At 32.5% G+C, this 19,882-nt stretch overlaps 1 protein-coding gene across 2 annotated transcripts in view; it reads left to right on the top strand.

Moving 5' to 3' along the window:
• The first annotated feature begins 1,757 nt into the window (after positions 1-1,757).
• LOC146993551 (uncharacterized) overlaps positions 1,758-19,882 on the top strand; it is a 184,191-nt gene continuing 166,066 nt past the window's right edge. For both annotated transcript variants that reach the window (XM_085827672.1, XM_085827673.1), the window contains exon 1: positions 1,758-2,113. In XM_085827672.1, the coding sequence (XP_085683798.1) occupies positions 2,065-2,113 (49 nt within the window). In that variant the 5' untranslated portion in view covers positions 1,758-2,064. The remainder of the gene's footprint in view (positions 2,114-19,882) is intronic.

Genomic DNA, 19,882 nt, shown 5'->3' with positions numbered 1-19,882 from the left:
AATGTCTAGCTACGCCACCGCTTGGAATGGTCCTTTTCAAGAAAAATTGATGGAGTACTAATCTTCAAAAGAAGCCATTTACCATATTAATAAAGTATTACACTCTAGGGAGCCCACCAGTTCTAGGGAGCCCACCAGCGGCCGAACGGTAAAATCGCTGAATGCAGGTAGTTCCGACCTGGGTTCAATTCCAGGGGAATGAGCTGGTTTCATGGGCGTTTTCGTTGTTTTCCTATGTGTAGCGTGTATGCGAGCCAGTTTCCCTTAGAACATCCTCCATAAAGGCATCACTGTGCAGAGTTGATTTGGTTTAGTTTATTTAATTATGGGAAAGCCCTCGAGATCTGGCTATGGGGAGGGAGGCCTTCGGGGAGCACTTTCTAAGGGAAACTGGCTCATATACACGTTGCACATGGGAAAAGCTAGGAAAATCCCACGCAGACGGTTCGCCGGGATTCAAACTCCAGAACAAAATACCAGTGTTCAACTACTTTATCACAGGGCTTTACCGGGATTGAACTACTAGTGTTCAGCGACTTTGCGACATGCCACTGGTGAGCCCTTCACTGTTTACATAATGAACAGTTATCATTTTTGTATCAATAAGAAAAGATTGAAAACAGAAAAAAAGGCTTAAGTGCATAATTTAGAGAATCAAAATATGCGAAAATCTCTTATTAAAAAAAAAAAAGATGATATTAGAGAGAATGCTTGAAAAAAAAACGCTTACATTCATGTTATACTCGTCATAAATATAAAAATGAATTTTAAAATAAATTATTCGATACATTATTTTTCTTCTGCCGCTATAATATCTTATCATAACGAAACTGAAGATGAAATTGTTGAAATTTCCCTATTCAAATATTATGCAAATTTATTAAACGAAATTCTTCGGCATTTTAGAAAACGTACTAAAACAGGCTTATTGGGCCCACCAGCGGCCGAGCGGTAAAGTCGCTGAACACTGGTAGTTCGGTCCGAGGTTCGAATCCCGCGAACGGGCTGGCTGCATGGGCGTTTTCGTGGTTTTCCCCATGTGTATACGAGCCAGTTTCCCTTAGAAAGTCCTCCACGAAAGGCATCCCTCCCCTTAGGCAGATAGCCCTAGTGTGCTTTGCCATAATTAAATACACACACATACACCTATTAAAAACAGGCTTATTATATTCACCCGCAAGAAATTTATTGTAATAATTTAACATTTTTAATGAAATATGCTGATAAAATTCATGAAATTGGCTTTTTAGTAAACATACTGTTCCTGATTAAAATATTTTTTTAGATTTCATTGGTGGATATCATCCTATTTCTTTTAGAAAATCTTCCAAGAAGATATTCCTCTCCACAAACATATAGCCTTTGTGTCCTCTATCGTAAATGATTAAAGAAACTTAATTTTTATTAAAAGAAATATTTGCTTTTCAACTATTAAAAAAACTTCGGTATGTTTCTCAGTTTCCTAGTGCAATAAAAGAAAAATTGGCTTAGAAACATTTTTTATGCTTTTTGTGTTTACATTACAGAAAATTAGAGAGCCTTTTATATTTATATAAATTTAATTTTCCTAGTTATTTGTTCATATTCCTCTCAAAATTTAATAAAGAGCTTAAAGCTGATAAAACTTTCCTCGGTTGTTTTCGGTACTCTCTAAAGTCGCCAAATTTGGCGCCAAACTCGCTTTTCACGAAATCCAGCAACCTGGGCTCTGGAACGAACCATGTGCTTTTGAAGAAAAACAGGGTTGTGTTGTGGTGGCTGGTTCAGTTAGTTATTGGATGTTCACTTGTTAGCGTATGTATAGCGAGTTCTATATTGTGTGTTTCTTGCATTTCGAAGAACGTGGGTTTTCTGTCTTACCTATGGGTTTGCATACAAGTGCGCTATGATTTTCCATTTTGGGTTTTTGAATCTTGACCAACAGACGATTCAGTGTGATAAGTGATTGCGTTTCACTTCATTTACTGAGTTACCGAAAGTTATTAAACGTCGTTTTTTGTTTTTTAATTACTTTTTAGAAATATCGTTTCGGAACTGGATAGAAAGCGCTGTGCTCTATTAGCCATGACAAGGATTAATCTGCAGCAGTATGTTTTGATTTTCTTCATAACAGGTAAGTTCTTTTGGATGTATGTCCCAAATGTCTTCTAAAACTTGATAAATGTGTGTCAAAATATAATTCCACGTTCTTTTTTTAGAATCTGTATTCTGATAAATGCATTTTAAACTACTGTCAAAATTTGAAACTTGAAAGAGAATATAGTTTTTGCATTCTATAATTTAATCTTTTACAGCAAAAGCTATGCAAACTGTATATTAACGGCCTTATATTAATATTTTGTATTAAAAGAACACGGAGCTAAGCGTATTATAGAATAGTGTAACATTTTTTGTTTAGTAAAAATAATTCATGAGTGAAATGCATTTTTTAAAATCCTTGTAAAATACTTCCAGTTCATATATATATGTAGGAGAGTTAAATTTCTATTCATATTTTTGCGTGGTTTTTCAAAAACAGTTTCTCAGAACAGTTTGTATTCATAAAGCTTAAATAAAATGTTAAGACTTCTTGACTACTTCTCGTAGTTTTTATTATCTAAACAATGGAGTAATGAATTCTTTCTAATATGATTATCAAATTGTTTCAAAACTTTTACCCGTCGAAGAAGCAAATATGTAGAAGCATTTATACAGAAAACTGAAATTTGGGGAAAATAAACGCTGAAGGTGTGTTTTAAGATTTTTTTTGTTCTGAAACGGAGATGATCAGACATGTATAAGAACAGTGATGAATCCAAACTATTTTATGTAACTGGTTCATTAACAGTATCATCGTGAGTTTTCTAAATGACATTAAAATGGCATATTTTTAGATATACATTTAATAAATAATCAGTATGAATGGCTGTTTTGAAAAGTAATTATAGAATGCCTTCTTAAACTTCCATATGATCTAAAAATACCAAGTTTATTAAACACAGTTGTATTCCACTGTATATTTGAAATGCAAATTTAAAATCGACTATTATAATGTTAGAAACTTAAAGTAGTCATTTTAATAATGTTTAAATCCTAACTTAAAAATTTAAATTTTTCTTAATTTAAAACTAAATTTTCATTGAAATATCTAGATGCTGTATTTCTCTGCAATCATTCTTTTACAACTTAAAAGATTTTTTATTGAGAAATTAAATCATTTACTGCTTTAAAAATTTTATAACATCTGTTTTCATATTTCTAAATTTTCCGAGTGCACATTTTTGATGAGAACGAATTATGTACGTAGTTATAAATTTATTTGGAAATTTTGAAAACTGGGGTTAATTTTTGCTTTCTAAAAATTCAAATGAAAGCGTTTTAATTTTTTGGAAAAGCCCAGTAAATTGTTAAAGCTGTAAAACAGTTATTTTTTCATTCTGGATTCTATTTATTCCTGTAAGTAGAAACATGGCTGCATAAATATTTTGATTTAAAATCGAGAGAAATCTTTCTTATGCGCAGCTTGAATATCAGCCATCAGTTGTTTCCATAACGAAAATCGTCTATGAAGTCCCACATTATACGGGGAAAAAAGTAGCTTCTCCAGAAAAAAGTAGCTTTCAAGTGCTTAACTAATATTAATTTCCCTTTTAGACTCATGTTAATAAACTTGCCAAATACGATAAAATAACTATATGCTAATGAATGTGCGCCAAAGCATAATCTGTAGTGCATATTGTGACAGCATGTGTATCCAGCATATTCTCTATTTCACATCTGCAACACTTGATTATTCACATTTCTAAGCTTTTTATGCCGCGTTTTATTGAACCTGTAACACTCCTCAACATGATGTAATGATAATTTTAATTTTTGAAACATGATTACTGTAACAATTTAGTCAACTGGATTACAAAAACTCCTAACGGAAAGTTTGAGATGATGCGCACGTGTTATCGAAAATGTTTTCTTAACTAAAAGTAAGAAGAAATATCGGAACCCAGATGTCATTATAAGTCGTAAAACAAATTGGCAAAATCATATAAAATAATTTAAAATGTTATCTTAATTGAAAACTATTGTTCTATAATAATTAAAAGTGTCTGATATGTTGTTTACACGTAGTAGCAGATGTCTCAATTCGGTCTACACTAAACGTGTTTTTTGCAGTTGATCAAATAGCTCAAAGAAACAATTGAGACTTCTTAAGTCTAAGGTATTTATTTAAACCAGTTGCTGCAATTTTACTACAATTCCAAGCTCATGATAAACAAATTTTCTTGAATTATGATCAATTGCGCGAGAAAAATATTCTTCAAATATTTTGGTCCATTGAAGACGAATTTGATTCAGAAAACTCAAGAAATATAAATACTTTTCCATGTGAGGAGTTAAAACAAAAACTTAGTTATCCCTATGGAAAAGATTGAAACTAGAAAAGATTATGTATAACTTTCAAGATGCCAAAAATATTTTTCTAAATCATATAATTTATTCTACAGTGAAGAGTGCCAAACTGAATAAATATTGAAGTTATGCGTTTGTTTTGTGCATTTTAAAGTTGCAGGTCCATTGAAGTTAGGTTGTATAAGAGATTTTCTGCCTAAGGAATGCCACCGTGGAGGACTTTCTAACCATATTTCGGCTGAAATGACGGCTTAAGGGTTTTGGTATCTAAAGTAAAATTTGATGCCAAATAATCATAGAATTCCTGTGTTTACTTAAACGCTTAGACATTTAGTAATTTACTTGGATAAGTAATGTGTGCTGTCGACTCTTCACATAATTTGATGGGTTACCAAGGCAAATGATATTGAGATCACTGATGAGATTTTGGGAAATAAAAGGACTATAGGTACAATGCTTTATAATAATAAAAAAAAGACTACAGAAACTTTAATTATGAGAAGTAGTACCAGAAATACATTTAACAAATGTGCGGAAGAGTGTTATCTTCCAGCAGTAGTTCATTAAATTTTTAGCGGTGTTTAAGTTGTGTGGTCAACTTTGACTCTGGTCACGTTTTAACATTTTTTGCCTTTATTTCTTTAATGGTTAACTTATCTTTGGCAAAGCATGAGAGGATTATCTGTTTCTCATGCTTTGTTAAAAATAAGCTAACGTCCTAAGGCAGTGGTGGCGAACCTTTTGGGGGCCACGTACCCAAAATGGAATGGCCGCGTGCCCTTCCGTTTAAGATGTTAAATAAGAATTATTCATAAGTTACATCAAAATGTTTAGATCTGAAAACTGGAATCTATTTAACAATAATAGTGTTAAAACTCACCGGTAATCTGCAATAAATTTGAATTCGTTTATTAAATATTAGCTGCTTCAACTTTGTCGTATTCTTTGCCGTGTAGCAAGTAATTTGCCCAAACAATCGAAACGTCACAAATTGTGTCAATATGTATATCATTTCTATGGCGATGTATGAAAATCTTATGTCTAGCCTTAGGCCTTATGCCAGTGGAATTATGCGATAAGTAAGCTAAACGTTTAAAGAACATACTAAAACACTCATTTAAATTACATAGTATTATTTTATTATGATTATTGATTAAGGAAGTAATATTTTAATCGTGTGCCGGCTTATGAGGCTCTGCTTTTCGCCATCACTGTCCCTAAGGGAAGAGGAATGCTTTAATGGCGAACTTCCTAAGAGACTCTCGTATACGCATTATACAGGGTAAATCACGAGAACTTTGCTTATAGTCTATAGGAAAAGTAATCGCTGTTGGTGAAAACGACTGGCTTTATATAGAATTCAAACGCAACTATCAGTTTTCAGAGATGCTAAGCGCTTGAAGTTCCTGAAGACATATGTTTTCCCCATTTTTGAACTAAATATTAACAAGTTTCTCTTAGAAATATTTCATGAACCATCCCTCCCTTGGGAAGATAAACCTCATTTAGTGCCTTAATCAGCCAATCGACTAATCAATCAATCGTACTTATGTTTAAGTTTTGTGAAAGTTTCTTATTTTGCAAGGTTAGCGAACATATCCGCAGATTCCAGGACTCGTTTTCTGTAAGATGATAGTGAACATTTCCCATACATGAATTTTGAATATGTCCAGGAGTAAGTTATGGGACTTCCAACTTTAGAGATTAGCAATGTGAAGTATTTGCTATTTTCACAATATAGCATAGCATATTTCAAGCTCGTGATTAAATTTTACTATAAACTATATTGTTTAGAATTCTAAGAATGTTATTTCTGAGCACTAGAATATTGTGCTAATTTTACGCAGAAGTTATGTTTGAAACACTTTTGCTAAAACGCAAATTTCCTCTCTGGAGAGTTGAAGGAAGCTATTAGTTTCCTGGAAAACCAGCTTGAATTAACGATGCAAAAAAGTTAGTTTTTCAGTTTTTTCGTAAAATTTATTTACTTGAATACGCATATTTACTGTAACATTTTGAATTCAGCGAGATAATATGTCAGCTCATTACTAATAGAAAGCTTTCTCTCTTAATATACGAATGGAAGAAAAAGCTCCAATACATATTTTCTCATTTATTATAAAAAGGTATGTATATTTCCAAAAGTTAGTGTTTAACGAATTTTCAAATCGGTATTCAAACACACAAACACTCACAGGTGGAAAAAAAATACACGGAAGATTCGAGTATTTGCAATATCAATTTTTTTAAGATCTGTAGAACCGAATGACTCATTCCTTGTAAAAACATGATTCTTAAATTATTTTAGAAGAAATAAATTAGTTAAAGTAAGAGTTGTAAATAGCCTTTCTCGGTTCAAGTTTGGTAATTTAAACACAGAATGTTTAGAAATGAAATAGCAAGAACCTTTCGGTTCGGCTTTAGGTGTATTAATCAGAGGAAAGCACAGTAGAGCTATGTATCTAAGGAAAGATATACCTTCGTGGAAGAACTTTCTTAGGAAAACTGACTCCTGTACACGTTAAACATGGGGAGGAAACCACAAAAACGCTTATAAAGACAGCCCATTTGCCTGGAATTGAACCCATTACGGAACTACCAGTGTTCAGCGATTTTATTGCTCGGCTGCTGATAGGCCTCAAGAGCATTTCAAATTATATCAAACAGAAGTCACTTTTTCAGAATGAGGCCCACCAGCGGCCGAGCGGTAAAGTCGCTGAACACTGGTAGTTCGGTCCGAGGTTCGAATCCCGCGAACGGGCTGGCTGCATGGGTGTTTTCGTGGTTTTCCCCATGTGTAACGTGTATACGAGCCAGTTTCCCTTAGAAAGTCCTCCACGAAGGCATCCCTCCCCTTAGGCAGATAGCCCTAGTGTGCTTTGCCATAATTAAATACACCATACTTTTTCAGAATGCTGCTCATTGTTTCCAACTTCATTCTCCAAGATTGTTACACATAATCCCATTCTTCATGACAAAAGTGGGAGAGAGGAATATGATTCTTGAAAAGATGAAATTATATCATTTATAGTTTTGCTTAAGACTCTGTAGGTTTTTTTTAAGTCCTGTAAATACTCCGAAAAGAAAACTAAATTAATAAATTGTAATGTTTATTCAGCTACGCCGAATATGGAGTATACTTCAATAGTGATTTTTTATTACACTAGTTTTTAACTGGTGTGTGAATAGCTAAAATAAACTGTACCTTGTTTAGCAGCTTATCGAGAGACTCATCACTCCAATCTTGATTGACTTTATCGTTAGTTTATATCCTGCGTTGTTTTTCGTTAACCTTTTTAAATTAATATTCGGTAAATTGCAAACAGCTATTTTAACTTCTCGCCCTGAGCATAATTAATGCAGTTTTTGATATTATCGGTAAACGCTGAAGCGTTATCTCACAAATATGCTAATACTTAGAAACGTGACCGGTTGAAAGAGTTAAAACATGGGTAAATACGGTTACACTGTCCATTGATTCTGTATTACGTTATTAAAAAGAATTTCTTGCCGTTGACGTTTTTGACTGAAAAACTTTTAATATTTCTTATCGTTTCATGACAAAACTGCCAATCACTACATTTGTTAACTTTTTACATAACGTTTTATTTTCTTAGATAATTCGAAATCTATATTTTGTTATTAATGTAAAGAATTGCTCCAAGTTTACAGTGTACTACCATGTGATTTGTTTTTCTGTTTAGCCTAATATTAAAAAAGGTCTAAGAAACTGTCAAGAGATAAATTTAGGTTGCTGTAAGGTTTTTCGCTTAGGAATTATTTCACTGTTTACTTACTAATTTTTCTGACGACCAAGCAGTAAAGTTGCTGAACGGTAGTAATTCGGTTCGGGTTGCAACCCTGGTGAACGAGCTAGCTGCATGAGCGTTTTTCCCATGTGCAACGTGTATACAAGCCAATTCCCCTTAGAATGTCCTCCATGAAGGCATCTGCCTCTTAGGCAAATAGCTCTCGAGGGCTTTGCCGGAATCAAATAAACCAAATCAAGCCGTTTTCAAATTCATTTTAAGTTCTGTTCATCTTATCCAAACTAATTCAGCTGAACAATTTAGTGACTGCTTACTCATGAGTTTTAAGTTTTATCTACAATGTAAAGATTAGTCATTTTCAGAAAATTTGAGACAATCAGAAAATGAAGAATTCCACCATTCTGAGACTATAGATAAACTGGATAGTTAATCGAAAGTACTTACGATAAGCTTACTTTTTGAAGTAATACGCTCAAGTAGTTGTGTAACCAACTGAATTGCAAAATTACTTTGTGTAAGTTATTATAAAGAATTCAAAACCATGTTATATGTATTTTAGTATTGCTTCTTTTGTTCAATTTTTAACGCCAAACTCCCAATATCTAGTGGTGTTAGTACTGAGTTTTTGAAGTAGTTGATTACGTTTAAGGTGGGAATAAATTTTAAATTATGATTCTTAGCATCAAATGGTACATAATTTACCGTATCTAAATTCATTAATAGACCGACTAGTAGCTGTATGCATATTTGGAGTTTGGTCCAAAAACCTTGTGGAAGATGTTCATTTAGCCAAGTGCTTGCATTCGCTCCTGACAAGAAGCAATGCTTTAAGAAAAATCAGAAAACTTCTCACTTTTGGAATTGGTCTTTCCATAAAGATACTTTTCCGCGCATTTATTAGAACATACCTGGAGATGAGTACTTCCTTTCCAGTTTTTAAAGAATCATAAGCAAAGAATGTGTTGGGGTTCTTTGTTTAATGCTGAAGCTAAGAATTATTTGCAGAAGTTGAGATTTAGTTGTTTTTAGATTCACATTAGACATATTCTCAGCTAAATATTTTAGACTTTACCGACACGAGTTGGGCTTTTCCATATTCCTCTGTGGAAATCTTTATCGATAGTTTATTGCCAATCTACATTGCATCTTTTGGCTGCCCAAGACGGGAGAGTGGTTATTGACTCTTGACTACCATACCGAAGAAACCGGGCTCGAATCCCGGAGAAAGCATGAATATAAATCATCTGTTCTTTCATGTAAGGCAGTAGTGGCCCACCTAATTAGACGCATCCATAATAAAATGACCACCGCTTTCCCGCTTTAGTAGGGTCCAACTCCTATGGCGGCTAGTGCCCGCCATTGGAAGAAATCATTGCACCTTTTGTAATGTACATGACTTGGTGAAACGAAGTGAACCATTTAAAAACTACATATAATGTAATGCTGATGTTTATGTGTATTAATGGAAACGAGATTAGTAACATAATATTTACTGTTTGAATAATAATTTTTTGGGGGAAATTATAGTAGTGTGCGATGCAAATCTGTAAGAGACTTCAGTGCATTTAAATTTAAGAACTAAACTGAAATAAATCAAAATGCTCACATGAAAAGGTTATACGAGATAATTAACCTAAGGTGCAAAATTATTAGGTGAAACACAAGACAAATTTCCGATAATATTGTCTCAAAAATTTCAATCTTGAATTTAATTCAAGCGAAAGACTTCTCGGCAGCATTCTGGAAATATTTCATAAAATTCATTCGGAATAAATTGTGTACCCTAGAGGAGGACATTGATTATCCCTTTTCTCGGGAGTTATAAAATATCGGAAATGAGAAGTACTGCAATAGCACTGGAAAGTTCTAAAATTTATATGCACGAAATCCTGTCATCTTAACTCATTTCGTCCTCGCAGAAGATGAATTTTGCTACTCGTCTTTCCTGAAAATGGAACACGATAAGTTGACAGGAGTTGGATTTAAATTAATCTTTCACATAATTTTGGAATAAAGAGCACATTTATATAAAGCACCCAGCATTTAATTTCATTCCTTCCCTAACTAATTTATCATCACCCCATTTCGTGTACTCAAACTAAGCAAGTTTGTAATCATCTGCTATGAATAAATGTGTAACTGTATTCATGTTTAATGCAACTCGCATATAATAGAATAAACCTAAAGATCAAATAAATGAAAATGCAGAGGGGTTGGAGAATAGTTCTTATTCTTTTCCGGCATAATCCTGAGTCACAAAAGGCTTTGATTGTAACGAACTATAAATCTGAAAGTAATCGCTCTGCCTCATGTGACATTTGTAGCTTACAGTAATTACTTGATTGATTAAATACCAAGTACAGGCAAAGACTGTAAGATAGTGAAACAATTGTCGTACAGTGCTCAACCTAAAGCCTTTTTTGAATAATATTCTTACTTTCTCACTTTGGTTTTAAAAATTTCGCATCGATGAAATCACTATGTGTTGGCAGCTGATTATTGTATACACTTGTATAACTAAAGGCTCGATTGTTGGCAGATAGCTATAGTATGCAGTGGCACCTTGGCATACGCGTTCAAATTTACATCTTGCTTGGACGCAAAAGTTATTGATTGGTGACTTCGTTTGATACTTAGGTATTAACGCAGCCACCTTGGCACTTTTTTACAGATGCAAAGGTAAAATTTATTAATCAGATGAGTTTGTTATTTTTGTGAATTTTTTTTTTTTTTTTTTTTTTTTGAAAGATTCCCATACTATCGATATCTACCATAAGTCGCTAAACATTGTCTGCATATGAAAAGAAAACATACTTTAGTAATTTAAAATACAAATTCTATTTATTAACCACTTGCGCTACGACTAAACTTTGTTTTTCCCACCTTACTCGCGAGTGTAATATCAGTCTTATCGCTCTTGTGGGCCATCTACGACGTTCTGAAGAGGAAACAGCTAGAAGACTAATGGGTTCTGTCATTCCTGATGACTGCTTTCCAGGCAGTCACTAGGGGGGAGAAAACTTCGAAATCCTGCTCCTATTTGAAAGCTGATGTCATCTGACTTCTCAAAATATTTCTTAAGTTTGTCAATAGCCTATCATTAATTGTATTTCACGAATTATTATTCCAAAGGGGCTTTGTCCCTGAAGGACTAATGTTTTCGTTTTGCGATTTTGCGTTGAATCACTATAAATGTCTGTTTCACTTTTCAAACTGTTGCCACCAAATGTTAGCGACCTGCTTTATATTTGAAGAAATTAAAAATCTGCATAAATGTATGTATATTTCTTGCATTGTGAAAACAACGGTACATAGAGCCATCGAATTTTGAATGACGTAATCCTCCTACGAATATGGGCATGTGGAAGACCAAATTTGGAATTTGTTTTATTATCGATTTCATATTTTGTAAAACTTTAACGAATTTTTGATTAACAAACTCAAGGATTTCAAAGCGAGGAATGGGAACGTTGTACAGAAAAAAAAACATTTTTATCTCCAGCGCGCTAGAATCTGTATTAGAAATTCTAAAGGATGTGCTCAGTTTAAAACTATTTTGTGATATTGCTGTTGAACTGAATTTTATGGTTTAAGTGCGAAGAACGTGATATTTAATAAATAAAGGTAACACACAAAACGTTAAAAAAACGCCCCTTTGGACGTAATTTAAAATCTGAAACCTTTCAGATTTTTTGTTATGTATTTTGTAATTTGAATGGTCTTTCCCATTAAATATTTTTTGTAGTGAAGAGTTAAGCAAAGGAATTTGAAAAAATTATTTTCAAATGGTTTTTATTTCGTGTAGCCAGCCATTCTTGCAAGGAACAGCTAAATCAGTAGTACAAATTTTCGGAAGATATCCATATAATCCAATGCGACTAAATCTATCTAGTCGATTATAATTGGAAACTGAAATCTGCAACTGGTGTTCCGAGTCTAGAAGCTTAACTACACAGAATGAGTTTCAAGATGAATCTTATCCAAATCCTACCTTTGACATGTTGCTGTATGCTATTGATATCGTCCCTTCAAACTGGGTTCACTAAGATCGAGATGTTCATTGCATTTATTGTTAAAATCTCGTGTTATTTGCCCAAAGGGGATGCATTTTTCTTTCTTCTAGAAACTGCATTTTTCTTTGAATCATTTAAATGCGATGCATCACTTTTCAGATTGCTGCCACCAAATATTTATATGGCCTTGTATAATTCCCCATAAATGAATGTACGTTTCCCGCATTGTGAAGAAACAACGGTATCTAGACTCATCAAATTTTGAATAACGAAGTCCCGCACCCGAGCATGGGCACCTGGAAGTCAGAATGTGTTTTATTCTCTATTTCATATATTGTAAAACTTTAACGAATTTTTGATTAAAAATGTCGGCAATTTCAAAGCGAGGAGTGGTAGCAGTATCGCTCCACCGCGCAAGCTTGTATGCCGGAAGTTCTGAAGATATGCTGTTTTTAAATATTTTTAGTCCAAATGCTCTCAAAACGTGCCTGTACATGAAAAAAACTCCCATTTGAGTCTAATATTACAAAGTTTTCATCTTAAATATCTGAAATCTGAGATTTTGTTTTATTAGCTCAAAGGGCGTTATCCCAGAAGGGCTGTTAATTTCGTTTTGGCATTTTGCGTTTAAAACTTTAATTGTCGGTTCACTTTTCAAATTGTTCCCACCAAATATTATCGACCTGTGTTTGTGTTATATTTAAAGAAATTAAATAATGAAGAATCTTATGATTCTCGCAATGTAATAAAACAACGATACCTAGAGCCATCCAATTTTGAATAACGTACTTTTCTGGGGGATATGGGCATCAAGAAGACCAAATTTTAAAGTTATTTTATTATCTGTTTCATATTTTGTAAACCTTTAACGAATTTTCGATTAAAAAATTCAACTATTCCAAAGCGAGCAATGGCAACACTGTACGGAAGGAATAACATTATTATATCCAGGGCGCGTGACTGTGTATCGGACATTCTAAAGAGAGGCTCATTTTAAAATTATTTTGCGATATTGCTGTTGAAGTAAATTTTATGGTTTAAGTACGAAGAACATATTTAATAAATAAAGGTAACCCACAAAACGTTAAAAAAAAAAGACCGTTTGGGAGCAATGTAAAATCTGAAAGCTTTCAAACTTTTTCTTTTATTTATATTGATATTCTATTATTTTCAATTGCTTTTCTGTTTCCAGACGAAATAATTCGTTAAATTTTACTAAACCATAATTCGAGAGATGAGATATTTTCCGATGTACGTAGTATTTAATTACAGCAAGGCAGTCCAATATTTTCATAATCTCTTAAAATGCTTACACATTGTTATCATTTTATTTTCTGAATTACAATCGTGAGCATTTCCTCATTGTCACATCTTTGTAGAATGTTTTAGCCAATCAAGAATTATGTTTTTATTTCATGCTAATCTATTCTTTCAGGAATTTTTTCATAACGTTTAACATTTTTCGAATTTTATGAGACAGTTCTAAAGAAAGGCTTGCACTCCAAAATCAGTTCTGTGTGCCTATTTGTTGTATACAGAATGAATTCCAAGGAAGTTTATATTTTATAGACGTTTTTTCTGAAAAATTAAAGTAACAATTAGAGTATGAATATAAACATTCTATTTGTCTCTATTTATTTTTTACTAAAATTAAAGAATATTCTGATGAGAAATAAAAACTAAAAATTTTACGAGAGCATTTTAGTTCAAATCCCGAGTAAATATTTTGTAAATAAAATGTAGGTATACAAGTGGTATTTATGAAAAAAAATACGAGGGAGAAATTTAGTTATAAAAATATTAATAGTTTTTTGAAAGAGTTTTGTGCTGGAACAGAAAATTTAATTTTAGGGAGTTTGTTAAATTTGGTGGTTTAGCATTAAATGTGAAAGATTACTAAAGAAAAATCCATATTAAAATCTGTAACAGAGTGATAAAGTGAGGTTAAAGCTGTAATTCATTTCTAGTTAATACAGTTTTGCTTTAGATTTTTAGGAAACTGAAGTGATTAGATTGATTCTAACTATGCAGTAATTCATTATTTACGATGTAAATTAATAAAATTAAAAGTTAATTCGGTGTGTTTAAATTTGAGATTTTTTTATGGAGGAGATTTTATTGTAATAAAGTGGCAGTTAACTTTTTGCATTTTTAGGTAAATCTGGTGTAATGTTTTCTAATTTAAGGTAATTCTTTTGTAATTTTTTGTTAAACGCAGATTCTTTACTTACTTAAAAAATAAATTTTCTCATGATATATGTAAATTTTCTTAAATTTAATTATTTGATTTACCGATTATTTGATTTATCATTACTTTGGAAAGGGAAAAATCTTAAAAAATCATACATCATCGAATTATATCTTCATTTTGCTATACTGTAAAAGAAAGTTATAGATGTTTCAAGATATTTATGAAGTAAACAATGTTTAAACTGAATAGCTATTCATTTCATGTTTAAAAGCTTGCAAGTACGACAGTAAAGCTTACATTTTAAATTTCTGATGGTACAGGATAGGATTATCAGAACTTTATTATTACGCTAGGGAAGGGAGGAAAATGGTAAAATGTTTAAAAAAAAAAGGGGGGGGGCAAATTACATACAAAATCAGTGTTGGATATTTTGCTGCTCTATTTTTTCCATCGAAATTTTATCTTTAATATTTCTGAAAAGTTTTAAGTGGTAAAATTGCTGTAATGCTGCATAATGTTTTTAAATAGCATTTTCAGTGAAATAAAATATTCTGTGAAACGAGTATTGAAGTAAGAGATACATAAGTTTATTCTGATGAGAGAACTCATTTATATATGAAATCTTAACGTAATAAAATTTATTGTTGTGACGGTATGTCCATGAAATAGCGTTATCTGTAGGTACGTGTTGAGGAATTTTAAGAAAGAGAAATTTAAAATCTATGAAAGTTAGGAGTGCCCATGCCCGGAATTGCGGAGGCGTATAGAAATCAAAATTCTACCCAAATTTGCTTGGTTACTTTCTTAGAGCTATCAATGCGTTTTTATTTCGTTTTGAATTTAATTTTTAATTCGTTTTGACTCTCACTTAGTCCGTTTTAAGATCCTACTCCTAGTTTATTTTACCTTAAAAATTTTCAAGCACTGATGTATTCCGAAAGAAAATATTAAGCTCACATGAATAACAGGGGATAAAAGGTATGGAAGACAGCCAAGCAATGTAACTTCTCCTGTAAAAACCTTTGAATATTTACATATATTAAGACATAAATGCTGAAATAAATTATTTGATCCCATTTCTTTTCCGAATGAATACGTCAGATATTTCAAGTCGGAAATTAAATACAAAGTATCTTTAAGTAATAAGTGAATTTTTATGCTTCATAATTTTTTAATATTTGGAAATTCATTTCTCCGTATCTCAGTCAAGACGCTTAAGAGCCCACGACTGCCGAGTGGACGAAATCGCTGCACTCTAGTAGTTCCATTTAGACTGTCATACGAGCGAACAGGCTGGCTGCATAAGATTTTCAGTGTTTTTACCCATGTGTAACGTAAATCCGAATGTTTCGTGTAGAAAGTCCTCCATAAAAGCATACCTTATTGGAATGTTTTACTGTAACCAAATAATACAAGTTTCTGAAATATCGAACAAAAATCAGTTAACTTGGCTGAAAGAGTTAAAATATCATCATATGCTACTTAATGAAGAATGGCACTTCTTATTGAAACAAATTATTAAATTTAGCTATTAAATTTCTCTCATCACCTTGAAACAAATTTAATGACTAATTAGGAATTGATAAAAATTATTTAAAGTTTTGCATATCTGTATTAGTAGCTTTTGCATAATAAAATAAGATGCGAAAATTCTATTGTCGTAAAACTATTATTACTGTTTATTTCTAAATAATCTGCACTTCAGATTCCATACTCTCTTTAGACCATAAATAATTTCCTAGTAAGAAGTCACGAGATACACTAATCACCATTCTTCCTAAAATCAACCTGATATCTTAGTTTACGTTATTGATATAATATTTTCTATACTATACTGTTTCGATGAAAATGAATTACGCGAAAATTTATGTTAAAATTTTTTCTCTTATTTTAAGACATCGAAATCATGCTTGTTTCTCGCAATATATATGTATAAAACTACTTAGAAAAGGCGAGCTGGTTTCCTGTTTAATGATTCCACCCCTTCTCCTCTGCATAAAATGGAATATCAAAGAGCTGCACTATATCACCGTAAAACTAGTTAGCGAATGTTAGCGTTTGTAATGAATTCAAATATTTGTCTTGAAATTATTCTTCAGTTTTCAATAAAATTCAATTTCAGCGTAAAAAGCATTTATATGCATTTCTTATCCGTAGATTATTACTATTAAATGATAAAATGAGTGAAGAAATGCATAAATATTGCACAACATTCCAGTTTGTTGTGCATACATTTGTGCACATTTCTTATGCACATATATTGCAAAACATTCCAGTTTTCAAAGTGATCATTTTTGAGAAAGTCATCTAAGCAAGACGTCTTTTTAAACCAATTGATTATGACTAATGATGCTTAACGTGTCTTTATCTGTCAGATTATTGACAAACAAAACAGATTTCTTTGGCTTAAGATTAATTCGCGCTCCTCCGATCGACACTCTCCGATAGTAATCATCCTAAATCGACGTTCCCGTTGCCATATTGCTTATTCTACTTCCCAGACTCGAATCGAATCTCAAGACTCTTCTACAACATACATGAAAAGGAAACTTATGCCTTACTTCAATGCTTATCTATGATTCATTCACGATCGACAACGTTCGGAAACATATCCACGTATTCGACTGGGATGAGGGTTTTCTAACCCAGGAGCCCACAAAAACCTGAACTTCGTTCACGCATCGGCTTAAGATCAATTACATTAGTTGAAAGTCTTTATTTTGCTAAGTATAAATGGATAAAATCGTCTTCCCGATGCACAGAAAGTAAAACTGTTCTTTAGTGTAACCCATACATTATGATTAATGAACAAGGAAAGTGCACGTAAATCTAATCTAACGTAAGAATAAACTTTTCTGTGTTAAAAAACAAGAAACATCAGCTTTCCATGCTCTATTAATCGACTAAGCGAACTTTTAAAAATGAAATAAACTTTTTAACTTCGTTAACAAGAATTGGAAAAAGAAAAAAAATCTTTTTAAAACGAGAAGGAAATAAGGACTATTATCTTTTTGCTGGTTTCTTGGAAACAAGCGCTATTTTTTTCCCCTTCATCTCGTCATTGAGTTGTTTTAAATGGGTTCTGCTCGATGTAATGCTATGTGAGGGAAATTGGGATTCTCTCGCAGAATGCATGAAGAATTTTTATTGCTTATTTTCCTGGTGTAATGACATTTATTTAATTTTGTCTTGAAAAGTTGAATTTAGGCGGATTATGTATGTAATAGAAGTAATTGAATTGGAAATGACGCTTGAAACTTCATAATAGGTATTCCCAGTTTTATTGTTTTTAATTCTTATTTCTGTGCTTTTGCTCTCGTAATGAAAATGTATTATTAAAGTATCCTGGAAATAATGTAATTTATACTAAGACAAATTTCTGTATTTTTGTCCCACGAACTAAATTTTAGAAGTCTGATATAACCTACATTTTAGAATTTAGATAGTGTAATTAGAAAGTTCTGTGCACGAAGGAATGGTTTTGTGTCAATGTGAGTGTATATAAATTTTTACATGTACTGAGAATGCAAATCATTCGAAAAATAAAGATTCCGTATTTTCTTTTGCAAATGGCACAGAGTAATACGAATCATTTGCAGAAAAAATAACTTAACGGAATTATTAAATAGAAATGCTTCATTTTTGAACCACGTAGCAATGATAAAACCACGTAGCAGTATTAGAATAAATAATATAGACATTAGCCCAAAGGGGCTAATAGTTTCGCTTCGGCATTTGTGGCGTTTCACTTTTCAGATTGCTGCCACCAAATGTTATCACCCTATATTATATTCAAAGAAATTAAATATTGAAGAAGCTGCATAAATGTTTCTCGCATAGTGATAAAACAACGGTACCTAGAGCCATCAAATTTTGAATAACGTAATCCTCCACCGAATATGGGCATTTGGAAGCCCGAATTTGGAATTTGTTTTATTATCGATTTCTTATTTTGTAAAACGATAATGAATTTTTGATTAACAATCTCAACGATTTCAAAGAGGGCAATGGCAACACTGTACGGAAAAAGAGCACTTTTATCTCCAGTGCGCGAGACTGTGTATCGAAAATTTTAAAGATATGCGGTTTTTAAATTATTTTGTGATATTGGTGTTGAATTGAATTTTATGGTTTAAGTGCGAAGAATATGATATTTAATGAATAAAGGCAACACACAAAACGTTAAAAAAAAAGCCTCATTCGGCGTAATATAAAATCTGAAAACTTTCAGATTTTTTTGGTTATTATGTTCATCGTGAATTGTAAAATAAGCTAATCGTTTGTAAGAATGGCATATGCCATTTGGGTCACACCAGTGATTGAGTGGAAAACATCTGAATACTGGTAATTTTGCCCCAGTTCAGTCCCGATCGCTGAGAAGTGTCTGAATTCCATAGCAAAAAATCAAAGGAAAGTCTTTACCTTTGGCATCTACCTTAGAAAAACAGCAGTTGCGTACTTTGCTTTAATTAACAAACCAGCCAACCAATCATGCACAATTTAAGACAATAAAAATTTTGTAAAACTATCACCGTCTTCCCAAAAGATGATTTTTCCCTAATATTATAAACACTAAGATTTAGCATAATTTTATTAATAAATTTAAATGTCATTATAAAAAACCATGTTTATTCAATTAAGTTTGGGAGCCAAGTTTCGTGTTTCATCCATATAAGGGTTTCTAATAGGTTAGGTTATTTAATTACGCAAAGCCTCGAGGGCTATCTAAGGGGAGGAATGCCTTCATGGAGGACTTTCTAAGGAAAACTGGCTTGTATACACGTTACACATGGGGAAAACCACGAAAACACCCATGCAGCCAGCCCGGTCGCGGGATTCGAACCGAACTACCAGTGTTCAGCGACTTTACCGCTCGGCCGCTGGTGAGCACTAAGAGTTTCTAATAATAGAATCTCTAAAGCTCCTGTAACTCCTATTCCCAACCAGCGATTTGTTCCTACTGTAGGCTGTAGAAATTTGCTCCAGCCATATTTCATTGCTGAAAGGTTTGTGAATCCATTTGCACAGTTAATTCATTTTTATTTCCTGTTTAGATATTTACGGTAAAACAAAGAGCAAGAAAAGTAGGAACGGAGGCAATCCTATCCAAATAATATTAAACAAAACTTGAAAGAGTATTTTTGATTAGCAGTTAATTGACTGTTAGAATTTATCTTAATTTCACCATTTATTGCTTCCATTTTTAAGGTTCTAACAAGACCATAAAATTCTGAAGTTTAATTTGAAATTTTGCCTAATACTATTTAATCTACAGTGTCTCACAAAAGTGATGGGACACTTGTGCTTTACAAAAGGAAACTGTAGTAAAATAAATTAAAAAGACATGTAAAAATTTTTTGTGGGTGTGTTTCATACTTAAATTTAGGTACAATTATTACATAATATACATTTTCTCAAAATAATAATTTAATAAAAATACAATTGTTTAGAACGGAGCAAAAAATGGCTCACATAAGTGATGGGACACTTTTCCATTAAATATTTATCCAAAAATTTTACTT

Source organism: Stegodyphus dumicola, chromosome 12 (assembly GCF_044657685.1).
Source record: "Stegodyphus dumicola isolate Sdum_Otavi_A_Nest chromosome 12, ASM4465768v1".
NCBI classification, from domain to species: Eukaryota; Metazoa; Arthropoda; class Arachnida; order Araneae; family Eresidae; genus Stegodyphus; species Stegodyphus dumicola.
This window is presented reverse-complemented; position numbering and strand designations above follow the sequence as displayed.